This window comes from Penicillium brevicompactum, assembly GCF_028827555.1.
Source record: "Penicillium brevicompactum strain IBT 35665 chromosome Unknown utg000005l_segment0_segment0, whole genome shotgun sequence".
NCBI lineage: Eukaryota > Fungi > Ascomycota > Eurotiomycetes > Eurotiales > Aspergillaceae > Penicillium > Penicillium brevicompactum.
Window position 1 is genome coordinate 4226770 of NW_026623208.1, and position 25580 is coordinate 4252349.

General features: G+C 49.3%; 9 protein-coding genes across 9 annotated transcripts; 4 read left to right on the top strand and 5 right to left on the bottom strand.

Annotated features, from left to right (window-relative positions):
* Positions 1-489: 489 nt before the first annotated feature.
* On the bottom strand, positions 490-1994 carry N7506_007462 (Zn(II)2Cys6 transcription factor domain-containing protein; the record flags this gene model as incomplete). The annotated part of the gene is made up of 2 exons (XM_056956755.1): positions 490-1450; positions 1507-1994. The coding sequence occupies 2 exons, from the start codon at positions 1992-1994 to the stop codon at positions 490-492; spliced, it is 1449 nt and encodes a 482-aa protein (XP_056811089.1).
* A 997-nt stretch (positions 1995-2991) lies between these two features.
* N7506_007463 (uncharacterized protein) lies at positions 2992-4085 on the bottom strand (the record flags this gene model as incomplete). The annotated part of the gene is made up of 3 exons (XM_056956756.1): positions 2992-3365; positions 3418-3813; positions 3860-4085. 3 exons carry the CDS (start codon positions 4083-4085, stop codon positions 2992-2994), a joined length of 996 nt encoding a protein of 331 aa, XP_056811090.1.
* A 563-nt stretch (positions 4086-4648) lies between these two features.
* On the bottom strand, positions 4649-6238 carry N7506_007464 (MFS transporter; the record flags this gene model as incomplete). Its single annotated transcript, XM_056956757.1, has 1 exon — positions 4649-6238. The coding sequence occupies one exon, from the start codon at positions 6236-6238 to the stop codon at positions 4649-4651; it is 1590 nt and encodes a 529-aa protein (XP_056811091.1).
* A 916-nt stretch (positions 6239-7154) lies between these two features.
* N7506_007465 (uncharacterized protein) lies at positions 7155-8051 on the bottom strand (the record flags this gene model as incomplete). Its single annotated transcript, XM_056956758.1, has 3 exons — positions 7155-7793; positions 7947-7980; positions 8038-8051. The coding sequence occupies 3 exons, from the start codon at positions 8049-8051 to the stop codon at positions 7155-7157; spliced, it is 687 nt and encodes a 228-aa protein (XP_056811092.1).
* Positions 8052-8726: 675 nt separating this feature from the next.
* Positions 8727-17271, top strand: N7506_007466 (type I polyketide synthase; the record flags this gene model as incomplete). Its single annotated transcript, XM_056956759.1, has 14 exons — positions 8727-9347; positions 9410-9843; positions 9920-10079; positions 10136-10672; positions 10734-10854; positions 10910-11069; positions 11126-12143; positions 12193-13521; positions 13582-13917; positions 13975-14036; positions 14098-14186; positions 14241-15988; positions 16042-16365; positions 16417-17271. The coding sequence occupies 14 exons, from the start codon at positions 8727-8729 to the stop codon at positions 17269-17271; spliced, it is 7794 nt and encodes a 2597-aa protein (XP_056811093.1).
* Positions 17272-18031: 760 nt separating this feature from the next.
* Positions 18032-19037, top strand: N7506_007467 (uncharacterized protein; the record flags this gene model as incomplete). Its single annotated transcript, XM_056956760.1, has 2 exons — positions 18032-18795; positions 18851-19037. 2 exons carry the CDS (start codon positions 18032-18034, stop codon positions 19035-19037), a joined length of 951 nt encoding a protein of 316 aa, XP_056811094.1.
* Positions 19038-19469: 432 nt separating this feature from the next.
* On the bottom strand, positions 19470-20871 carry N7506_007468 (BTB/POZ domain-containing protein; the record flags this gene model as incomplete). The annotated part of the gene is made up of 2 exons (XM_056956761.1): positions 19470-19939; positions 19989-20871. The coding sequence occupies 2 exons, from the start codon at positions 20869-20871 to the stop codon at positions 19470-19472; spliced, it is 1353 nt and encodes a 450-aa protein (XP_056811095.1).
* Positions 20872-22127: 1256 nt separating this feature from the next.
* Positions 22128-23153, top strand: N7506_007469 (5'-methylthioadenosine/S-adenosylhomocysteine nucleosidase family protein; the record flags this gene model as incomplete). Its single annotated transcript, XM_056956762.1, has 1 exon — positions 22128-23153. The coding sequence occupies one exon, from the start codon at positions 22128-22130 to the stop codon at positions 23151-23153; it is 1026 nt and encodes a 341-aa protein (XP_056811096.1).
* An 821-nt stretch (positions 23154-23974) lies between these two features.
* On the top strand, positions 23975-25315 carry N7506_007470 (uncharacterized protein; the record flags this gene model as incomplete). Its single annotated transcript, XM_056956763.1, has 1 exon — positions 23975-25315. One exon carries the CDS (start codon positions 23975-23977, stop codon positions 25313-25315), a length of 1341 nt encoding a protein of 446 aa, XP_056811097.1.
* Positions 25316-25580: the final 265 nt, after the last annotated feature.

Below are 25580 nucleotides of genomic sequence, written 5' to 3' on the forward strand. Positions count from 1 at the left end.
CTCCGTACCTGGTTGAATCAATGTTATCATGTTGTTCCAGCCACTTTGGTTTGTTAAGCTGGGCACTCCGACCGCCCAATTGCCAAGAATTTCATGCCAAACAATTCAAACATCAAGAACCCTTTTGAATTCTGATATGGTGTGCTCTCTCTCCGGAAGATTGTGGAAATATCAAAAATGTTTCTCGGGTCTCCAAAGCTCACCCGCCTGGCATTCTGGCGGAGTCAGCCCCACTACGGGAACTTGTCGGGTACCCAACTCGCGACTTCGGGAACCCACTTCGGCATTGGGACCCAACACCCGTGGATCAGTCTACTTTAATGCCATACGATGCCTGGCTCATGCTCATTAATCTCGTCAAAGGAACTGCCAGGATATACCCATTCTTTGTACCGCCTCACCACTTGGCTGAAGTGCGCGCTCTATGGGTCAGAGGGAGCCTTTACGGTTTTTCTTATTCTAACTAGAGGATATTTGCATAAGTACAGTCTAAGCCACTATCCAGACACCGTTGACAGGGACTGCCTTTGTCACACCGGACTCGTCTTCGCCTGCATAGCTCACAAGGCTTCCGCCTAACTGAATAGATGTGCCCCCTCCTTTTTCACTGTCTGGGATTCTCAAATCACAATTGAGACCAGAATTGAGGCAGTGATTACAAGGTCTTTCGCTGCCACATTTGACTTTCCTCGCCTTGCAGTGCGCACATGGGGACAATCTCCCTGCTTCCGAACGAGCGGCCACCCTTTGCAATTGAGAGCATATCTGAGCGTACAGTTCTTTGCCTGCCATGTCACATGCACTATCAAGCCAAAGAATCATTTTGAGCGTTCTCTTGAGTTGTTTCCAGTCGGTCAATTGGTATTGGCTTATTAGATCTGCCAAGACTGTTATATACCAGGCTTTGTCAGACTCCTCTGCTGTGATGCCGCCCATTACGAGGGCCCATAATAGCAGGCAACGGGTTGATTCACGGAAAGATGCCATTTCCAGAATTTTGCTGTCAGCAATCTCGAGCTTCAGAAGTTTCGCGAGCTTCGAGAATGGTGCTCCGACACCAGCGAGCGGAAATGTCACACCCACGCTGTAAATGACCGCGGCTATTCGAGTGATCTCAGAGAGAGCACTTTCCTGCTGCATGCCGGTTTGAGGCGCGATGCACATCAAGTTATACTGAGCAAGATTGCGTCTGTCACACATTACTTGGGCATCGAGCCGTAGTGTGTCTCCTCTGACGTAACTTTCGATGGATGCTGTGTATGCCGCCAACTCATATAAGGAACATGTTATATCGGAGTTCAGACCAGCCTCGTCCAAAATGTTCATTCGAGCCTCTGCAGCCGGACCTTCGATTGTGTACGTGGTGAGCGATTCGATGGATGCTCCAGAAAGCGGGTAGAAAGGTAGTGCAGGCTTTGTCAGTAGTAGAGTTGAGTTCACAAGTACACGGCTACATGATCAGCGAGTCAGTGTTCACACTTCGGGTCATCTTAACGAATATCTTACTAGAAAGCAGCCGCCGCGACACCCGGCATCTGGATGTTGAAAAGTCCGCCACGCAGCTCAATGATTCTACACAGACCATCCTGGTGCGCAACATTAGGCTCCCGAGCACTGTGGACCTTGAGCCACTGAAGTCCCTGCAGCGGGGCATGGAATGGAGATTCCCTAGACCAGGGTCTGTCAATCTCCACATCTGGCTTCTCAACTGCCATAAGAACTGCCAAAATTGTGGCATCAGATGTCGCACGGTTTAGATCTCGCAGCGAATCATTAATTGCACTGACCGTCTCTTTAAAGGAGAGTTGAAGCTGGGCTTCGTTATCTCTGAGTGAAGGAGACACCCCGCCATCTAGAAGACGATTGATGATTTGATGTGAAAGAGAAGCAGAGAGTAATGCGGAGAAAACGGCCTTGTCACTCATTGACAGTGGAAGCCAGTATTGTAGGTAAGGATTGAGAGAGTTTGTTGCGGGAAGCACGCGTGGTGTCATGACGGAGAATCCTATTGGGGGTGTGAGAAGGGTTCTCAGCTACACCTGACGCAAGTTCGTACTGTAAGAAAGAGCCTGTTGTACCACCTTGGTTTCGAGGGAAGTAGGATAAGTGCCCAAGATGAACGAGTCGACCTTTCTGGCCAGAGAGGCAACATGACCTGGACGGAGTAACACAGTATTAGTGGCGTTGTCCTATGCAGCTCTGGAAAACAGAGGTATTAGTATTCGCCAACCTCCTAATGTTGCCAGCTCAGGCTCTTTGTAGTCCTCTTCTGGGGGTACGCTATGTTGGGTTTCCCAGGGGCCGTCGATTAGTTCGAGTTCGATGGGTTCAGACCCGGACCATGGGTCTCCATGGTCTTGCTCTGAGATGGACGAGGTCGGTGACAACAACGAGCCGTTCCAGAGATGACTAAAGCCCCCATGTCAGAGTACGACAGAGAATATTCCACAAGACAATAGACAAGAGTTGCAAGGAGGGGTAATGATGAGATTGGCGATGGCTCAAACCATGCTGAACCTACCTGCGCATTTTCAGAGAGTGTCGTGGGCGTAGATTCTGGAAGGTGTGCCGGTGAGATCAGTAGGTTCGTTTGTATGGCGGCGGGAGCACGTCAAGGTGAGGTCGATCGCGAAGGTCCCGAATTCGGAGTAGCGCCGGTCGGGATCCGAAACCAAGTCAGCCCTAGCAGAAGTCAGCCGCGCCAATTAAATTTATATCCGACTGAAGCGCCGGTAGATTCAGTGTGTAACTTTGAAAGCTTTCTTAACTGTAATGCATCGGTGTACGTAGTCGCCAATCTTTTCTAGGAAAGGATGAGTATAAAAAAGCCGTACGAGATGTGGAGAAAGCTAGTCTCACATTATTTAACTAAGATCTATCCTGAGGACTCCTTGAAAATGGGCACAACGTTTCATTAAAGTCAAAACACGATCACTGGAAATCAAGGGCAGCACTGCAGGTACACCAACCCTATGAAACCCCAAAGCTACCTCATTTGGTCTGGTGATCTAGCTCCGCTTTGAACATATCAGGAAGAGCCCCAAAAACAGTCGGACCCTGAGGCTTCCAACCCAGAGATTGAAGACGAGTCGCTCGGCTACGGCAGTTACCACCCCACAGGACTGGAGCCCACGGGTGAAACTTGCTAGCCTCATCGACAGAAAGCTGATCAACCTCTGCCGTTTCGATCGCTCCAAGATCCTTGGCAATTTGCGAAATCTTCTGAGCGATATCCTTCCATGCGAATTCACCCGACTCAACAAAATAGTACCCTTCCAGCCCCCACTGAGCGGATCCACCCTCCGGCTTGAGGGCTTCCTCGATCAAGAGCACGCAGGCGTTTGCCAAGTCTCCGACATACACATCTGAGATTTTTGTTAGAATCAATATACTGACAGGATATGTTGGATCACGTACGGTCCCAGATATTCTTGCCCTCACCAACGGTGAAACCACGCCCTCTCTTCAGGATGGCCTCGCTCAAGAAAGGAATCTGCATACTCCGCTTCTTGATCGGACCTTGGCCTACCCCATAGATGAGCGGGGGGCAGATGATAGCGGTGGGTACACCGTGCTTTGCTCCACCGGTCAGAACAGCGTCGTCAACATCACGGTGGAAAGCAGTCTCCGGAAGCGAGGTAATCTGGGCAATATCCTTGACATCGTCGTATACTCGTGGCGCAGGGTTACCAGGGCCAGTGGACATATCGTTGAGGACGCCGGTACCGGAAATGTGAATCAGCTTACCACCTCCTGTCGCCAGTCCCGCAATGGCGGATCTCACAACGGGGACGTGGTCGGAGCTTGCAAGCTCTTTAGACTGTTAGTGTTATCCGTCACGTAGAGGGGGTCTCCTTACGCAGAACGACGTTTGCTTTAGCGCTTTCCTCCTTGATGAGTTTATCGTCATCAAGCGTTCCGACGACAGTAGAAATAGTCGGCCATTGGGACTTGAGCTTGGTTGCCTGCTCTTCATTCCGAACGAGGGCCACGAGCTGGTACTCAGGATGAGCGGCAAGGAGAACGCCAGTTGTGTGGCCGCCAATGTATCCTGTGGCACCAGTGATGAAAATTCTGGGACTCATTTTGGAATTTGGATTGGAATAGATTGAGTTGTTGGGTTCCGCTAAGAATCTGATAGGATTGGATGTTCAATGCTTGTTGAATTGCTGATCTGGATATCTAGATTGACTGGAATGTATGCCCATTTTATATTCCACATTCTTCCCAGAGTCAATAAGAACGAATCTTCCAAGGTTGATTTCTCAGCTGGAAATGAAGCGTTGAAGTCGGGTAATCAGATAAGCCTCACGCTCGCCGAGCTCGCCGAGCTCGCCGTGTCGGCTAAATAGTCCAGCTCTCAGTCAGACCCACATTTCTTATGAGCGTAGATTCATTGATCCATGGATGCTCTCAAATCAGCGTGAGGGATCTTGTGCTTCCTATATATGGCGACGTTCACATTCAATGGGATATATTTCTCTCCCTCTCTCTCTCTCTCTCTCTCTCCCTGACATGAACGCATGCCGATGAACCACCAAGTTACCCGCCTTCAATGTTTTAGCGCAATGCTATAAAGATCAACTTTGGGTGTTTCTAATCCCCCAAATCAAGAGACTTTAATGCGGGTGAGAACCTTGGAACCAAGTCACACTTCCTCTTTGGACTCGTCAGTTGTGGTTCCAGAAGGGGACTCCGATGGAATGCCCAGCAGTCGCCTCATGAAGGCATCTGCTTCAGCAGCGTAATGACTCTTCTTGCGGATCTGAGCGCCATACACATAGAAAAGGTATGGAATGGGGACACAGGCTAGCGCGAGGAAAGCAGGAACAGAAGCGGCCCAGTGAAGTCCCAGATTTTCATACATCTTGTCCGTGAATAAGGGGAAAACCGCTCCAAAGATTGAACGAATTGCAGAGTTCGCAGCTAGCACTGACGCGGCATAAATAGTGTACGAGTCCACCAGATAATTCAAGCAAGGCAAGAACAGCATGATACAGCCGTACCCAAACGGTATACCCGCGAGGATAGGGACAACCCAATGCACATTCGGCGAATTTGTCCACGCAAACCAGAACAGCCCAATTGGAAGGGCAATGCAGGCCAGAAAGCTGTCTGGGAGTCGAGCTTCTGGAGCAAGCCGTGTCTGAGCCTTGGTCGACAGGTTTCGGTATCGGGTATGTCCAAGATACATACTCGGAGCGGAGAGCAAGATTCCCACCATGATGCCCAGAAAGCTCAGGCCTCCGAGCCCTTCGCCCCAGCCACGAGTCTCCTGGAACACAATTGGATAAGCTGCGAAGAGCATGTACAATGTCCCATAAATGATTGACATGTAGATTGTGATAAGAAGAACGATGGGCTCGCGGAACAGAAGAGCCCATGGTCTCAAGAGAACTGCCGACAGTTTGAGGCTGACTTTGTTTAGATCCAGTGTACTGCGGTATGCTTTCCCTGTGGCAGAAGACAGATGGACTGCCCGCCGGCGCAACAGAACTGGGGGGTATGTCTCAGGTAGGAGGATCAGAGTGAGAATCCATTGAGCAGCTGACAGTAAACCCAAAAATCCTTGCACCCATCTCCAGCCTCCAGCTTCGGCTATGAATCCACCGACAATCGGTCCGATGGATGGTCCCAAGAAAGGTGCGATAACATAAACACCAAGAGCCAGGCCTCGGGTGAGAGGATCAAACAGGTCCGCAATAACTCCTCCAGCAATGACCAAGGGCGCCGAGCCCAGACTACCGGCCAGGAATCGAAGAATGAGAAGTGTCTCCATGTTGTGTGCGCCAGCTGTGCCAGCAAGAGTAGCCGTCAACAACGCCCCACTTATTATGAAAACATATCGTCGGCCATATCTCTCACTTAGCGGAGCCCATGCCAATGGCCCAATGGCAAACCCAATCACGTATAATGATACACCCAGGATGGAAACCTCTTTTGACACATGAAAGGCTGTTATGATTTCGACCAGTCCGCCAGAATAGGCCGACGATGCGAGCGCAATTGTGAATGCGCAGAGGGCAACGAGCAGATTGAGTGACCACTTTTTGACTGCCCGAAAGTTCATTGGATTTTCGGGATCATCGGGGAGCCAATTGATGAGATATGGATCTTCCGACGTGCCGGAACCACTATACTCATGGTTCACAAGTCGAAGGGGCAAATCACCTCGACCGAGAATTGTGCGTAAAAAGGAGGTATTGGAGTACGCTGGCTTATCCGCATTCTCAGCCATTTTTAACAGGAGAACCAGCTCAGCAGAGCTCTAGTTCCAGGGTCAAGGTCTAGATGGATGAGAGAGCAGTTTCCAAGGTTAGACATGAACCTCCAGGGATTCTGGCAAATCTCGCCCAACGAGAATATAATAGCAACCTTGGAGTATGGTGCGTTCGGGATACCTCCTTAAAACGGAATAAGGAAGAATGTCTCAGAAAAGGCAAATGAGCTGCGACTTGATCTCAATTAACCTTGGAGTGCATTGCGTTATATAACCTCATCGCGACCTGGGGAGGATATTGAGTTCTTCTAGTTGCTAGTATGCACCTTGCAAGACATTAGGTGAAAATCAGTTTTGAAAAAGCAAAAATTTAGTTCATCATCAAAACTATAAACTCTCCACTAAATTGCTTTTCCCTGCCCCACAGAGCTCCCTTCACAGATACTTGTTCCACGGCTGTGCAGGTGTATTCTCCGCATTGCACACCGCACATTGCAGACAGCCCAGAAACCTCAGGAATTTTGTGATCGGCGGTGTGGATCTTGAGATCTGCGGCTACAAGATAGACTGAGAGATCGACCGGTCCGCATGCAAGACTAACCTTCTCAACTTTTAAGGCTCTTCGTATTCTCCCAAAAAGCCAAAAAGTCAAAAAAAAAAAAAAAAAAAACAGTTGTCTTTGACGCAAGGCTCGAGGACTAGGCATATTTACTACTCATACATATGAACTCGCAAAAAAGCTCTACGTTTCATTGACCGTAAGGTACTTCGAGAGATCCGCCACAATGGCTTTCTGATGATAATCTGGGAGGACGTGCAGAGCTAGCCAGCATTTCCTTGTTTTTGAAGGAACTCCATCCAATACTCAAATCTCAATACCCACAGCTAAGTCCGGTGTGCTGAACGGAGTATCCGACCATACCTAGACACTGCGTTAAACCAGGTCGATCGTTCTTCTAATGACTTTCACCGCCTGCATCAACGCATCTTTGAATGCGTATCCTGGTACTTCGTGACTGCCTTCATGAACAACTGTTGACAGAGTGTCCGATTGAAAGATCTTTTTCAACTCCACTGCCTTTCCTGCACATGGGTCGCGCGAGCCCCACACTAGGGCAGTCGGGATCTCGATCACATCAGTCACCACATTAGCGTCGATCTCCGTGAACGCTCCACTTTGCAGATCCACGTAGTTCAATGGTGCCATGCGAGGCGAGAAGAAAACAGCGCACTTGACAGGAAGTGGCTTTTTTTCCTGAACAAGGTGCATCAGGAGTGTGCATGCAAGCATCATTCCTTGGCTAAAAGCCAAAACGGCATCATAAGGTCCATCTTCTTCAATCAAAGTTTCCAAATCATGCACCGCTTGGAGCGATGCAGAGACTGACTCAGGATCAAAGTAGGAAAAGCCTTGATCATTGGCGGGGACAATGTCCCGTATCTCTGATTTGTTGTCAGCGAACAAGCCAGCATGGCCACAGTGAACAACGCGTACCCGGTGCCAACTCATAGGGGAACATCCCTTCCACAAAATCATAGGTGTGTCCATCGCCAAGCTCGTAGCGCAGAGGGGCTGGAGATGTGAGTTAATATCACTCATCAGTGCAGTTCAGCGGGCGAAGGGAGGGTATCAAACCTGTTTGTATTTCAAGGACCTGGTTTGAAAAGCTTTCGTCAGAAACCGAGGGATTGGGTGTTGGTTAGAACTGTGCACTGTTTTTCATACCTTAGAATTGGTTCCAACTCCGTGTAAGCTACTACTGTCAGAAGATTTTTCAAATGCTGCGGCAATGCTTCACTGATAACGAGTCACATACCAAAGGAATCTCATAGTGTTGAGATAATATAGAACCTGAAAGGTAAGGTAGACTTTCCAGTGTTTCGAATAGTGTAATGGCTGGTTATGGGATACCGAAACACCTCAATCCTTTTAAACCTCATCAGGCAGTGTCATGGGATCTTTCTTCCTGCATGGTGACAATGGTCTGCGAAGCCACAAACCGCCGATCACCAGAAGCTTTAGGCACCATTACATGACTTACGAGAATATCGGCATCCCACATCCTGAGTCAGGTAGAAATGATTGTGATTGCTCAATGCAAGGTGGCACGCCCACTCCGAAGATGGTGATTTCCAAGTTTTCAAGACTATGCAGACTTCCTGCAATGTCAAAGTCCACTCATTCAAACTTAGTGTCTGCTGCAAGATACCCAGCACGCCGATATCGCATGCATGGCTCAAGTTCCCTAGGCACTCCCAACAAGATAGTTTCCTCCGATGACGCAGTGGCGAGTTGACCCGGAGAGTACGATAGCATCTGAATACTGACCGCTAGAACTTAGTTGTGATCTGTAAGCTGGCCCAGATGAAGAGTGATGTAGTGGTCCACCTTCGGTAGGCAAAGCATATTTGCCAGGCGTATAAATCAAGCGCGGTCGCTACATTATCGAGTAGCCCAAGACCCTCATCAACATATTGCGAAGCGAAGCCATATAAGTTCGCCCACATGTCTCATAACACTCACACAGATGAAACGTCAACCAACCAGCCTTTGGCTATTGTTGGCCTTGGTCTAAGATATCCCGGAGATGTGAGCTCCGCAGAGGGTTTCTGGGAAATGTTAATGGAGCGTCGTTGTGTCTCCACAAAGGTTCCTTCTGACAGATTGAATGTGGACGCTCATTATCATCCAGACAGCTCGCGCACCGACAGTCTTGGTTGCGACGGTGGTCACTTCATCTCCGGGGATCTGGGGGCCTTTGATGCTCCATTTTTCTCCATTACCTCCGACGAAGCAGACCAAATGGATCCTCAGCAGCGGCTTGTGCTAGAGACTGCGTACCAGGCTCTGGAAAACGCTGGGATATCCATGGAGATGGCGGCAGGTAGCCAGACCTGTGTGTTCACTGGTTGCTCTGCCAATGACTATGCCACATTTTATTCCAAGGACCCTCAGAATGGGGGCAAGTATACCGCATATGGGCAGTCCATGAACATGGTAGCCAACCGGGTCAGTTGGTTCTATAATCTCCAAGGACCTAGTGTCAATGTGGATACTGCTTGCTCCAGCAGTTTGGTGGCATTAGACATGGCTTGTCAGTCAATTTGGAGCGGTGTGTCGACAGCGGTAAGTTTCTGTCTTACACCATCCAAGCACGTAAGGATGTGGCTCTAATTCCGACCTAACAGGGCCTTGCGGTTGGAGTTAATCTCATCATTGCTCGGGAGTTTACGAACGCCTTGGACAACCTCGGCGTCGTCTCCTCCGACAGTCGATGCTTCACCTTTGACGAACGTGCAAACGGCTACGGGCGCGGAGAAGGAGTTGGCGCTGTTGTGATCAAGCCTGTCCAAGATGCTCTCCGTGACGGTGACACTATCCGAGCAGTCATCCGTGCCACTCAATCAAACCAGGATGGTTGGACTCCTGGAATCACAATGCCGAACCGCGAGGCTCAGCAAACAATCATCGAGAGCTGCTATCGTCGAGCGAACTTGGATCCGGCTGTCACCAGATATTTTGAAACTCATGGTACCGGCACCCCGACGGGAGACCCGATTGAGACGAGAGCGATTGGGAAGTTGTTTCGATCCCTTCGATCACCGGAGGAACCCCTTTACGTGTAAGTGCTCTCATTGGCCGACGAGACGTGGCTGGAACTTCGTGGCTGATGATACGTGGCTGGTGCACGACTATAGTGGATCGGTGAAAACAAACATCGGCCATTTGGAAAGCGGGAGTGGAATCGCTGCGTTGATCAAGGTGGTCTTGTCCTTGGAGAAAGGAGTCATTCCCCCGGTCAGCGAGAACTTCCAAACGGTCAACCCCGCGCTTGATCTCGACTTTTCAAATTTGAAGGTACATACCGGGACCCAGAACCTTTCTCTTCCAGGACACTGACCGTCGCTATACAGATCGTCGCGAAAGCGACCCCTTGGCCACCTGGCCTGCATCGAGCATCAGTCAACTCATTTGGATTCGGTGGCACGAACAGCCATGCCATTTTGGATGACGCAGTCCACTTCTTGGAACAGGAGGGACTGATACCAAACTCCAGTCTCCTCACTCCACCTTCCAGTAATTCGTCTGTCAGCGGGGACCTACCCACTCCCGAGAACGCGCTCGGTGAAAACCATGACATTCAATCATGGAAAGATGCAGATGACGATCCATCACGCCTTCGCATCTTGACTTGGTCATCCGCAGATGAGAATGGCATTTCGCGTTTTGCGGAGCCATGGACCCACTATCTCAGCAACCTATCATCAGTCCCTGAATCAGACGAGTATCTGGCCAACTTGGCTCATACCCTGAATGACCGACGTAGTCGTCTGCCATGGATGACATACGCCCTAGCAGATGAAAAGACTAAGCTGTCCAGTGTTGTGGAAACATGGAGCTCTCCGATCCGACGCGAGGACTCTCATACCGTTGCCTATGTTTTCTCTGGGGTAAGTCGTGCTGATGCCCATATCTCCTTCTCAACAGCAGGAATCTGATCTATTGAAATAGCAAGGTGCACAGTGGCCTGCTATGGGCCGTGAGCTGTTATCTCGGTATTCAGTTTACCGCACTAGCCTCGTCGAAGCTGGCCTCTATCTGCGGAGTCTAGGCTGTGACTGGGATCTATTGAGTGAGCACCCTAAACCAGTCCCACAAAAGGCAAATCTGACCGTCCATTTCTATAGCCGAGCTGCAGAAGGATGCTGCCAATTCATCAGTCAATGATCCCATGCTTGCGCAGCCACTCTGTACAGCAATCCAGGTTGCACTAGTGGACCTTCTCTCGACTTTCGGTCTGAAGGCATCCGCGGTTGTTGGCCATTCTTCCGGTGAAATTGCGGCCGCGTGAGTTTCAAATTCATCACCTGGCTCAGTATTTTCGCAACTAACCGAGTGAACAGATATTGTGCTGGTGCGATTTCCCGTGAATATGCTTGGCGCCTGGCATACTTCCGTGGTCTCTGGGCTGCGAAGGTTGCCACATCCTCATCAATGGACGGGACAATGATGGCAGTGGCTCTGTCATCAGAGCAGATACAACCCTTCTTTGACAGAATAAAAGACCAGGGTCAACCGCTCGGTGTTTCCATAGCTTGTGTCAATGGACCCAAGGCAATCACTGTATCTGGTGCGCGCGGCCAGATCAATCAGATCCATTCGTGGCTGAAAGAAGAAGAGATATTTGCCCGCGTATTGCCCATTCCAGTGGCTTATCATTCCTTCCAGATGGAAGAAATCGCGGTCGCTTACAAGGAAAGTGTGGGAAATGACCAGGGATCCTCAAGTCGGTCCAAGGACTCACCCCATATGGTCTCCTCGGTCACTGGCGAATGGGTCGATTACGATCAACTGAGCAAAGCAGAATACTGGGTGACAAACCTCTTGTCGACTGTGCAATTCCTCAATGCTTTCCGAAAACTTGCTCCGGACTCTTCTAGTCTGTCTACCAAAAAGCTGGACCGCTCTCACCGCAAGCATCTAACGGTTGACATGTTGATTGAGATTGGTCCCCATGCAGCTATGCGCGGCCCTTGCCGCGACATTCTTGGGGAGTTTGGTCGGAAGAACGAGGTGCAATATGTATCACTATTGACGCGGAACACCAACGGAGTTCGAACTGCATTGGACACTCTTGCGCGACTCCATTGTTTGGGATACCCGGTTGATCTCAGTGCGGTCAACTCGGTAACCTCGAGTGGGCCCAAAGAACAGCCCCGAGTCCTGACTGATCTTCCGCCGTATCAATTCAACCATACCAAATCCTACTGGCGGGAAGGCCCAATAAGTAAGGGATTCCGGTTCCGCCGCTTCGGGAGGCAGGAGATGCTTGGATGGCCTGATGACGACTGGAACCCACTACTCCCCAACTGGAACAACACTTTGCAACCTTCAAACCCCATTTGGGCAAGGGATCATCAGGTATTTGCATTTTGACTGATACTTGTTTTCATATATTGACGTTATGCAGATAAACAATGTCATAATCTTGCCTGGCGCAAGCATGCTGAGCATGGCCATCGAGGCAGTCAAGCAACTCACAGATCCCAACCTGAAAATCTCTGGGTTCAACTTCAAAAGGGTGAAGTTCATGTCGGCACTCGTGTTGCCAGCCGACACCCCAGGGATTCAAACCCGCCTCTCGATGCGCCCAGACCGTGATGATGGACCCGAGAATGGCGGTTGGTACGAGTATAGCTTGTTTTCCAACCGAGGTCAATGGAGCAAGCACAGCACAGGTTTCGTTCAAGTTGTGATTGAGAAAGGCAGCGATGCAGAAGTTTCCGTGGAGCACAAAGAAGCCCTCGCTCAGTTCCACCAAATGGAAAAGCGGTCTACTAATGTCCTTGATCGCACGACCTTCTACGAAAGTCTCAAGCTTTCCAACCTGCAATTTGGGCCATCATTCCAGTGCATACTGAAAGCGACGTCTGATCGAGCGAGCAGTCTCGTGACCGAGATTCAAACCTACAAGTTGGAAGGTGCTGAGACTTGGAGCGAGAGGTACACGATTCATCCGACAACGCTTGATGGACTCATGCAAGGAACCCAAGTGCTGCGCTCTGAAGGAGGCCAGAAAGAGATCACCCCTGCAATTCCCACTGGTATCGATCGCGCATGGATATCGAACACCGGCCTCAGCCGTCCAGCGACTTCATCCATCAAGGTTGGCACCGACCTTGAACACGAAGGCCGCCAGCAGTCCAAGTTCAATCTCACGGCAGTTGACCAGGATGCCCAGAATGTTCTCATCGCGATAGAGGGTGTTACCTTCACGATGATTGACTCCCAGCAAAATGCCCAAGATGCTGAGGGAGAGCGAAAAGAGTCAACTTGTCACCAGACTGACTGGAAGCCCGATCTTGGACTTCTGTCCAAGACTGAAACCCTTCAGTTGTTCCAGAAGAGTATTCCAGAGGGTTCCTCTCAGGGTTTGAAATACATGAACATCGACCTGGTGATCACAGGGTTTATCCTTCGCGCAGTGCACATGATCAACCAAAAGGGAGAGCTGAGCAATCTCTCACCGGGTGTACAGTCTCACATAAGATGGCTGAAGGGTCAGATGCAGATGGTGGTGGATGGAAAATCGCCATTCAGCTCCACTTACTGGCAAGCGCAAATCCGAGATGACACTGCTTTTAATGAGCTTTGCGATTCTGTTCACAGTGCTGATCTGCAGGGAAAGCACCTTGTCACCGTCGGAAGAAATCTCTTGAGTCACGCACAAGATGGATTCTCCCAATCACTCTCCGATGTTCTGAACGTTGAACTTCAGAAGGATTCCTACAAAGAAATGGTGAGATTATATCCGTTCAGGGTTTCCGTATCGAAGATCCTTCCGTTAACATGTTGATAGTGGGAGCAAGCTGCTGGAATTCAGCGATGGAAAGCGTACATTGACGCGTTGGGGCACAAACATCCGGACATGAATATACTTGAGATTGATGGAGGCATTGCTTCCACGTCTGATCTCATTGTGGACACTCTCACAACTCAGGGCACTGAAGGCCGTACCATTCCTCGCTTCCAAAACTTCCAAATTTGCAACAGCAGCGAGAAACGTTTGTCTGATGTTCAGCAGCGGATCGGTGGTTCCATTCCGAGAGTCTCTTTCAATGTCTGGGACATGGAGGGCGATGCTGGATCTTTTGTTTCAGCGTCGCCTAAATTTGATCTTATCATTGTGTGCTTGGTATGAACCGATGAAAATCTCTCCAGAGTGACATGTCATATGATGCTAACTCTACAGGCTTTCCACTCTGTCAAATCAATCGAAAGGTGTTTGAAGGAGATTCGCAGCATGCTGCAAGAGTAAGTTTTCTTTCACTACAATTGTGTTTAAGGAGTTGGTTGGCTAATCTTACACACTCAGTGACGGAGAGCTGGTTGTTATCGACATGACAAATCCCAACTCAACCCGCAGTACATTCGTTCACGGTCTTGACGAGAGATGGTGGATAAGTAAGTGCCCACTCCTCCGCCCCCTATCCCCTCAAACTAACCAACCTTTGGTAGATACTGAGCCATACCGGAAAGATGGGCACTCTGTTGATGAGTCTACCTGGGACGAAGTCCTTCGCCAATCGGGATTTTCGGGCTCAGAGCTCGTTTTCAGGGACCACGACCAAAGCACATCTCACGAAGTCAGCGTGATAGTGTCCCATGTTAGCCAAGAAACGACCAACGAGGCTTCCGACCAAAAGCCCCCCGTTGCCCTGCTTTGGAACCCAGACGGACCAAATCAGAGAACTGTTCGCGAGCAGTTAGACTCCCAGCTAGCATCTCTAGCAAGCAATGTGGATCACTGGACGATTGACCAGGACATCCCAAAACCCTTGCCAAATGATCTCATTTGCGTCGTTTTGTTGGAGTTGGATAACGTGGTCGTGGCTGACATGAACGCCTCGGTATTCCATATGCTTCAAAACCTAGTTCTCAACTGTCACAGGATCATATGGGTTACCTCCGATGCGAGCCGCAAATCTTCCCCCTTTTTCGGGGCTGTTGATGGACTGTTCCGCGTCCTGAATTCAGAAGATAGTCGAGGAGTTTTTACTACCCTGTCGCTTGACGGCATAGAGCTCAAGACAGATCTTATCACCCGTGTTGCTCAATCCCTGGTTACCGGCACAGGTCACGAAACAGAATACAAAGAGCGGTCTGGAGTTCTACACATCCCGCGCATTGTCGAAGCTCCCCATTTGTCCAGCTCTGTTACCCACCTTCAAGCATCCAGATCTCGCGTTCGCCAACCTTGGAACTCAGGGCCTGCCTTGAGACTACATGTTGGTCAAGGTGGAATGCTCGATGATCTTCACTTCATTGAAGACAAGTCTCGGGGCTCCGAATTGCCTCCCGACAAGATCGAGGTCAAAGTCAAAGCGGTCGGGGCTAATTTCCGCGACATTCTGGTCTTGCTTGGACGAATGGATTCGACAACCGTAGGCTTTGAATGCGCCGGTGTGGTGACAAGAGTCGGCGCAAACTGCACAGGGTTCCAGATAGGAGACCATGTTGCTGGCTGCGATTTCGACACCTACAGCAGCTACGTGCGTTTCCACAGTGCAGCTGCTGTGAAGCTTCCTACGGGTATGTCTTTTGCTGAAGCCGCAGCCATCCCAACAAACTTCGTCACTGCGTGGTATGCGTTCTCCATGGTCGCCAATGTGCAGCCTGGAGATACTGTATTGGTTCACTCTGGAGCGGGTGGAACAGGACAGGCGGCGATTCAGATTGCCCAATACTTGGGTGCCACCGTCATTGCCACTGTTGGAAACGCCCAGAAGAGAGCTTTCCTGAAGGAAAGATACGGAATTCCGGAATCTCACATCTTCTCCAGTCGAGATACTAAGTTTGCTGCTGGAATCCGCCGACTGACTAATGGTGCGGGCGTTGACGTCGTGCTCAACTCCCTCTCTGGCGATGGTCTTTTCGCATCATGGGAATGTATCGCCCCCTATGGCCACTTCGTCGAGATGGGGAAGCGAGATATTCTCGGACACAGTGGTCTGGATATGTATCACTTCGCTCGAAATGTTAGTTTCACTGCAATTGATCTTGCCATGGTGACAGCAGAAAGACCGCAGATCATTGGCAAGGCACTTCGCGCTGTGATGCCCCTTATGTCCGAGGGTATTCTTCATGTCTCCAGCCCCCACAAAGTCTATGGAATTGGTGAATTGGAGACAGGATTGAGAGCATTGCAAGGCGGACAAAGTTCCGGCAAGGTCGTGTTCGAGATGCGAGAGCACGATGTTATCAATGTATCTTATCCCTACCTGCCTCTCTTTTGATAATTTGCTAATGTCGTGATAAGGCTCTCATCCCACCACAGAATACTCAAAGTTTCGATCCGAACGCTACTTACATTCTTGCTGGAGGTCTCGGAGGCTTGGGTCGCAACATCGCCCGGTGGATGATATCGCGTGGCGCGAAGAATCTGTTGCTGTTGTCTCGATCTGGCGGTGCCCAAAGCGAGGATACGTTGTCTTTCATCAGTGAGTTGTCGAGCGACAATGTCAAGGTTCTAGCTCCCGCGTGCGATATTTCCGATCGCTCGATGTTGGAGGCTGTTCTTGGAGATGTCTCTTCCTGCATGCCTCCAATCAAGGGCTGCATCCAAGCCACAATGGTGCTCCAGGTACGGTGCTCTCGTTCTTGTTTGAGTAACAACTAACCAATATAATTTCAGGACTCAATGTTTGAGCAAATGGAGTATACTCAATGGAGTAAAGCCACCGCGGCTAAGATTTCCGGTACTTGGAATCTGCACCAACTTCTTCCCTCCGGCCTCGACTCCTTCATCATGATCTCGTCCATCTCGAGTATCATGGGTAACCGAGGGCAAGCAAATTATGCGGCCGCGAACAGCTTCATGGATGCACTCGCCCACTACCGAACAGCAAACGGCGAGCGCGGCACGTCTCTCAACATGGGCTTCTTCCTCTCTGCTGGCGCTGTTGCGCAGTCATCATCATTGAAAAACCACTTCGCGACGAATCTGCCTTTCGTTCCTGTTACTGAGGCAGAGCTTCACGCTCTGTTGTCGATCTATTGCAATACATCAGCTGGTCAGCCAAACCAAGAGGATTGCCAAGCGATTCTCGGATTGAAGACAAACCAAGAAGTCTACAACCGCAACCCAGACGCTGCGTACTGGCTCCAGAAGCCTGCTTTCAGACGGATTCTAGCGGCTGACCATGCGGGTGAATCTGAAGGAGATTCGGATGGTGCTGCTGGTGCAGGGAAGAGTATCTCGTCTGCGGACTCACTTGAGGCAATTGATGCGGCGATGATGGAATTGCTGGTTGCCAAGCTTTCCAAAGCTTTGAGCATTAACAAGGAAGAGTTTGTTGGCAAGAAGCCTATGCACAGCTACGGTATTGATTCTCTTGTTGCGGTGGAGCTCCGCAACTGGTTTTCGAAGGAGCTAAATGTCGACATCGCAATCTTTGATATGCTTGGAGGAGCCACGATTTCTGCGGTTGTTCGCCTGGCGGCTGAGAAGATATTTGCCAAACGCGCAGAGAGCGGTGTCAAGGCGTGAGATCTCAATGTTGTACTTATCTACATGCATTGCCCAAAGAACCTGAAATTGTTTCCGAAAACGCCAGGTCATATCATACTCAGTACATGGTGCTGTCGCGCGTAGTGTTTCTGTGACGTCACCTTTTCGGATGTCCCGACAACTAGGCGTAGTGGAGACAACCTTCCAAGGTCCATGGTCCATCAACCCGCTCTCCGATAGATCTTGCCGTAGCGCCTCGGGGGCTTTTGCTCCCTTCACTCCCTACAACGTGGAGGGCCTTCTGAAACCCGGTCGCATCAACTGCAAAGCCTTATGTTGTTAGCTCTGTGTCGAACGATCACAATGCTGAATGGTGTAATGAATTGCAGGTAAGGTTACTTGTACACGTCAACAAACCCTTGTCGCCATCACTGCACTGCAGCTCTCATGTACATAGAAGGCTTAATGCTTGAACGACTCACGAGACCTCGATGAACAACCTTCGGATGATTTACAAGGCCGGGTATAAATCAAGAATGACACAGGTGGTTTTTATTGTAACCAACGTTGATCAAACTTCTATTTTCAACCCAGAAGCAGAAACCAAGCCCATGAATAACGAAGAACAGCGATACGAGTCTCCGTGTTCTTTTGATTTTTTTTCTTTTACCCCGCTCCGTGCCAGTTTCTAGTATTTCTGATCTCTTACGGAACACCATATGGATCCTAAGCTTGCTTTGTCAGATACTCTTTTTCTCTTGATTTTATCCATTTTTCTCAAAACTTCAATTTCAAAAGCATGTCGCTTCCTGGAGACTTGCAACAAGCCTCAGTTATCGCTTCTTGTTCACACCCGTTACCTGGCAAGGTTATTAGCCAATACGGCAAACGAGTCATCAAAATCTCTGATGATCAAGTCGTTAAATATGGCCTAGATGTGACAAAAGAAGAGTTTGAAAATCAAAGGATAGCGTACGAACTTGTGGACAGTCGCATAGTTCGTATCCCGCGTGTGTATGATTTCTTTCTTGACGAGCGTGGCTGGGGCTATATTGTGATGGAGTTTATGAAAGGCAAGGTTATTGATCCTTTGGATGACGTGAGTTTGATACAGAGGATTGCAAAAGTGCTCAATCATTTTGCAACTTTGCGATATGATATCCCGGGGACCATTTATGGCGGTCCATGTCGTGGTCTTCTATTCCCTGAATTCGAAGAATTGGTCTTTAACAGCCTTGATCAGATGGAGGAGTGGTTCAATAGCCGACTGTTCGCGCATAACCCGACTTTGAATTTGCAAGGTTCCGAAGTCGTGCTCTGTCATCTCGACATTGCACCCCGAAACATCATATGGCTGGAAGACGGCTCTCTGTGCCTTATCGACTGGGCATCTGCGGGTTTCTATCCAAGGTTGTTCGAATTCAGCATGCAATGGATACTTGATGGAAAAGATGGTGACTTCAATTCCAATCTCCTGGAATTGGTGGAGCCTTTATCAGATCACGAAATGGCCCAGAAAGAGGCCTTCATATGTGCATGGGGTAACATCCAAAGACATCCCTTGTAAGTCTCGCGGGATATACCAGGTGCTCCTGGGTCAGTGCTGATCTGTTCTCAGCCGCAACAAAACGTCAGCCTCACCCCGAGGATTTTCCAGACGTTCTACCGAGCTTCCTCCCGTACCGGCTCCTCCTATGCCAGATTATCCTCCTGAATGGTACGAAAAGGCTGGACGTGAATATCCTCTACCACCTAGCCCCACATGTACCGACTCTTCAAGCTCGGTTCCAGAAGATAGGAATTAAGAACAGACCTGGGGAGTTACTAAAGTACCAAACGAGCCACCCAGCCAGTATGAGCATGGACGAAACAAGGTCTTGATGATGCTTGGCTTGGTGGATAACTCCATGAAAGGTAGTCATAACGTGTCAGTACTTGTCTCCAACCAATTTTGCAAACACAAATCTAGGATTCTCTAAATATTTTTCGGTATTCAAGAATGCCCGGAAGTGTGATACTGGTTCATTGATTCGTTGATTCATATCTCAGTCTAGGCTAAGATCATCACATATGCAAGCGTCTGTCAAACTAAGGAACAAAAATCAGCTGCTTGACTATTGAGACACTAAGCCGAAGAAGAGATTGCGGGGAGGGAGGGGGGGGCATGAGCGACGGCAGGGAGAGAGACCAGGCTAGCATTTGAACTCCACGTTCCTTCTTCTCTATCCCACCAATGTCTAAGCATTGGCTCTCAACAGTGGCTCAATCAGCCTCTGAAAATTCCCACTCCCAACAACTTGGGTGGTGCCAGATGAATCAGGTTGCAATTCGGAGAACTCATTCAGCATCAGCCCGTCAATAAGAGGCATCAATCCCGCGAATATGGATCTGGAGGAATCAAAGCATTTGTGCGGGGGACACGGAAGACGTCCATGTGTCGCATTGATCACGCACGAATTGCACCAAACTGGAGGACTGAATGCCATCATACCTCGCACAAGGGAATCGTAGTCCGAATCTCTGAAATGAGTCTCATCATTCGGCAAAGGCATTTTGCAGGATTCCATCTGCTTCGAGATAGATCCATACATCATGGCCTGGCAGGTCCAACAACAGCCCCGAGTGCCTCTCAGAAAGACGTCATGTACTTCGTGAACACGGGTAATTGCGTTTGAGATGGCCTCTTCTCTGCGTTTGTTGATTGTGCCTACATTGTGTTAGAATCCGACCATCCGCGATGATTCGACTTTTCTCACCCATGATCTCTCCCGGAATAGGAAGTCCCAAAGTATCGATCAAATCTCTACCTTTCGACATGGCTATCGAAGTTGATTGGAGGAACTCGATGGGGAGTTGGAAAAACCAAGCAACCCATATCCATAACATCAAATCCCGGGAAACGTCCATGGGTATTCTCTCTTGGAGATTTGCGACCCACATATCCCCCAAATGATGCAAAGCTTCTTTGCAATCGTAGTAGTTTGCTATTACGGTGACCTTGGCGAGCATCTCCAGGGTCAGCACGTTGGGGATGAGATAATTCTGCCCATGCATAGCTCGAAGTATGATCATGAACGCATGGATATCCCAGTTTGTCGCGGTGATTTCAACTGAGCCTTCTCTGAAGAAGCTGATGCTTTCTTTCCAGTTACCAGTCAGGATTCTCTGGAAGTATGGGGAGCAAAATGTCAAATGCTTGGCAGACACTTGAATGCGTATGCACTTTTGCGCCTCCGCCTTTGAAGCATTGTCGTCGGACATGGCCGCGTCGTCAGGGTAGGCTTCGGAATGAGTCTCTTCACTATCGGTGTCCGCACCGTGGGAGTCTTCGGCATCAAGTGCCTGCACATTTGGACCATTCTCATGGGACATGGTTGTTTCGGCGGGGTGGGCTTCGTCAAGAGTGTGTTCGCCGTCGGTGTGTTCGGCATAAAACTCTTCGGCGTCGGAATCCCCAACGTCGGACTCTTCATTTGTCAGAGACAACTCGGGACTGGACTGCATGGCGTCATGTTGCTGGTCATCAGTGTCCCAGATAATGGCTCCACTTCCAGACGGCTCCGCAATCGGACTGCTTGAGTTGTACAGCAATATGATCACATTCCCGTCGGGATCAATAACATGAGTCAATGAATCCATAATTGAAGGTAGGTGGTTGCAAAATTGAAGTATTCGCTTGAGATGTGTCAAGGATCATTGACAGTGTAGGAGCAGGACTTAGATGCAGCTGGAGCCTCCAAGGATGTAAAGTGAAAGAGAGATGAGAGAATGGAGAGAGTAAGTAAGAAGAGAGGGCAATGAGGGCAAAAAGTGAGAAGTGATATCAAGCAAGCAAGGTCACCTGATGAGAAGCAAACGATCAAACAACCCAGGAAGCATGGACATTAAGCTTAGCAAAAGGTTTCCTGATTACGCTTGTCATGTGAGCTAAGAGACTCAACATCATTTTGCGGTCAAATTATGATGACATTTGAGTCAGCCTTGGAATATGATGCCCGTCTTGAAGTCATCAGGGTTGTCAGTTGTTGACCTACATGGAAATCCACGGGTGCTCGGTTGGGTGCTTCTCTGTACGGGGTATAGTATGATATAGTATAGTATAGTATTGATTTGATTGAAATCCTTCCGTAAGGAGTATGGGGTCCGATTTCTCGGGGTTTGGGGCTCCCATGGGAACTTGACAGGCACACTACCTTGGAATTCACAACCTCGGGAACCCTTTGAGCTTCACCTATATTGCGACAAACCAAGAAGCAAGAAGCAGGCTAAGAGGGAGCAGAAGTTCAAAAACGATAGTCTCTGGTAGACGGGTTTCTGGGGCATTAAATACCCCAAAACTGGACGCGCAAACGAGAAGCAAGCGCGACCGCGCAAACGCACAACGGGCGTCGTTGCACGAAGAAGTGGCGATTGCTTGCTCAACAAATCCGTCTCTTATGTAGTCAAGCTTTGGAGCTATTTTTCCGAAAAGCTCAATGTCAATTTCGCATTCTTTGATGCTCGGGGGGAGCTGTCACCTCGGCTGTGGCTTGCCTAGTGGCCGAGAAAGTACGGAGTACTCCGTACGGAGTAGTTCTGCACGCATCGATCGAACTGAACAGGTCATTTTTTACCCAGAGTCTTGTGGCTGAGCGCTTTCATGACATCACTGTGGTGGGCATCAACAGGCAAGGCAACAAAATTATTTGTGGCGGTGCTATGTTTGCTTTTGGCGATGCGCTGTCGCGGCTGAAAGCTGAGCCTGTGGAGACGTCCCTGAAAGGCCAATCTACCCGCCCCTGATTGATCTTATCTCCTGGAAATCAACTGTCCCTAACATTCTCTAAGGTATGCCACTTCCACAATTGCCTCTGAATTGGTGTTGACAGTAATTTGACAAAGGCTGCCGAATCTCAATGAAACCTCACGATAGAACCGGCTTTACGATCGCGATCATATGCGCCCTGACTTTGGAAGGCGACGCCGTCGAGGTGATTTTCGACGACATATACGATGAACCGGGCCGAGGGTATGGAAAGCAACCTGGTGACACGAACGCATACGTTACAGGTAGAATTGGCCAACACAATGTTGTTCTGTGCTACATGCCATCCATGGGTCGGAGCTCGGCTGCAAGCGTAGCCTCCAACCTCCGATTCAGTTACACGGAAATCAAGATGGCTCTGGTTGTTGGCATCTGCGGAGGAGCGCCTTTTCCTTCTGGCAATTCGAAAATCTTTCTCGGTGACGTGATTATCAGCGACTCAGTGATTCAATATGACTTTGGGAGACAATACCCGGGCGGATTCCAACGCAAAACTGGCGTCAAAGAGATCCTCGGTCGTCCTAACCGAGAAATAAGGGGCCTCGCCAACATGATGGGGTCTCTTAGGACGCGTCAAAATATGGAAAATGATATCTCCAACTATCTGTCTGCGTTTAGACAGCCGAAGCTACGCTGGCACCACCCGACATCAGAAGATATACTCTTCGACTCTTCCTTCGCCCACAAGCATCGATTTGAAACTCCATCTTATGACTGCAGGTGCTTCAGCGAGGACCGACCAAATGAAATTTGCAAAGAAGCATCGGAGATGTCTTGTGACCAACTTGCCTGTGATCACCGTCACGTCATTCGCCGTAGGAAAAGCAGCGATGATTCCGGCGTATCCATCCATATCGGGACTGTTGCGTCAGCGGACACTGTGATGAAATCAGGCGAGGATCGTGATAGGCTTGTGCGCGAGGAGCGGGTTCTTGGGTTCGAAATGGAGGGTGCTGGAGTGTGGGATAATATTCCATGTGTCGTGATCAAAGGAGTCTGCGATTATGCGGATAGCCACAAGAGCAAAGACTGGCAGCATTATGCTGCAGCCACTGGAGCCTGTGCTGCTAAATCGTTTATCTCAAGGCTGCCTCCACCACCGAGAGAAGGTTCGTGAGTAGTTCATGACATTCGTCTATCGATCGAGCTACTGAGAATTTGTTTCTCCTCTTCCAGAACTAGCTGGTGATTCCAATATCCCTCCCGTCCGATTCTTCGTTGGCAGAGAAGTTGAACTTGATATGATATGCGAAAGACTGTTCAGTGACAATTCCTTTGACCACACAATTGTTGTACAGGGATTAGCTGGAATCGGGAAATCACAGCTCGTTGCCACATACGCCAGAAATTCCCTTCTCACCTCCACTTACTCGGCGGTCTTTTGGCTCGATGCATCGTCCCCACTGCATCTAGCTTCTAGTTTCTCTAAAGTCAGAGAGAGAATAGACAACAATGATCATAATGCAGGACCGGTGAAGCAAATTGAAGAAGGCCTTTTGTCAGTGAGGCAGCTCTATGAGCGTTTCAAAAATAAGGGCCAGTCCACAGAGGCTTGGAGAGCTTGTGCAAACAGTGGAGACGTCCAGGCTGTGAAGCGTTGGCTTGCCAAAAAGCGCAACAATAAATGGCTGATAGTCTTCGACAACTACCAGCCATCGACAAGTTCTAACGATGATGGAGAGGTCACATTGATCGAAAGATTCTTCCCCAAAGAAAAACAAGGACATGTGATTATCACATCGCGCTTCTCACCTCTCGTGGGACACACGATTATTCTGGGGAAAATCAAATGTCCCCATGAAGCCTTGGATATTTTTTGCAGAGCTTCCGTGCGAGAGGAGATTCGAAAAGGTACCATCTCATGATTGATTCACTATATGCTGATCTGAAAGCTAAACAGCGAGCGCAGATTCTAATGCCCCTAAATTGGTTGAAGCAATGGACGGATTACCCTTGGCTTTAGTTGCAGCTGGCACTTATATGTCGAACATTGCAATCGACTGTGGAGAATATCTCCAACGACACAAAGAAAGCTGGCAAGCTTTACAGCAGAGAACGCCTCAAGTGCCATACTACAATGGAAACGTGTCGTCCTGTTGGGCCCTCACATTTAAGGAGTTAACAGAGGATAAGGACGTGCTCTGTGCTTTGGTGTGCTGGGCCTTGCTGGATAGCCAAGATGTCTGGTTTGAACTCCTTGACCCCGACGGGCTCAGCTGGCCGAGAGACAATGTGACGGGTTTTGATACGGCAACGAGATTGCTTTTCCAGTACGGGATCATTGAGCTTGGTACTGATCCCGGCGATGAACACATTGGCTCTCGTGGATACAATATGCAGAGATCCTTCCACGCCTGGCTGCAGACTCGATATTGTGATCTGGTTCGTTACAAGTCGATGGGAGTTATAGCTGTTTCAGCTTTGACAATATCGTCTTGCAATCTGATCAAATCCGGGGAGTATCACAAGGGGCTGCTACGACTTCTACCGCATGCGAGTGTGTGTTCGGATCTGATTATCAGAGAGCGAGTGCACGCTAGTGTGGGAAGTATCATACACCTTGCGACTTTATTTGAGTATGCAGGCTATGGCAGGTCTCGGAATTTTAGCCGCTACCTTGCTATGATGCAAATGGACAGTCCAACAAAAGTTCATCTCAAAACCTCGGAAATGCTCTTGCAACATACTCTCCGCAAGATAGAGCAGGGCTTTGCGCTTGGTCCTGAATCAGATGAAGATGATAACATACCACATCGACACAATGCCTACCGCTCAAAGGTGGAAGCACTCAATAGCTTGCGGAGGGTTTATTTGTACATGTCTGAATTCTCAAAAGTTCGAGGCATAACGTCGCAGCTTTTTACGATACATAGCGACGCAGACAACGAGACAGAAGCTCGGTTGGAGCAAGAGGGCCTGAGAAATCAACACTCAGCCGAAAACATGGTTCGGATCTATCTTTGGACATCGTTCACGATGGGAGCTTTGGCACTTCTTTACGTGATCCGATGCATACTATTCCTGGAGGACGGCATCATCTTCGTTTGGACTTCGGTCTTAGGCTTATGTGGCTGGGCTTCCTGGACGGTCTTCATGACTACTCGGAGATATCGACGAAGGGCACTTGCTGCTTTAGTGCTTTCTATGGTGGTCATGTGCTATAAGTTTAGGAAATTTGGTCTGCTCGGGATTCTTGGGGCGGCGCTTCCATTTTTACCCATGTTGATTTCTACTATTCCTGTTTTGTGCTACGAGACCCTCCCACCCAGAAGGGGCTGATTGAGTTCATACAGAGATAACACCGGCATGCGAGAATCTGAAATCTGAAATGGGCGAAAGTCGACGAGGGGTGTGGTCCGAAGGCTACTTCCAGCAATGGCTTGTCTCTTCGCATTAACATGCATCTCCTCTCTCTGTGCCTTACCACATTGACTTTGAGAATGCTGGCATCCTCGGTTATTTTTCAAGCACTGCAACGAATCAGCTCCAGTCTAGATGGATGGCATCTACCTTGAGACAAGGTTGTCTTCCGTCGCAGCAAGTT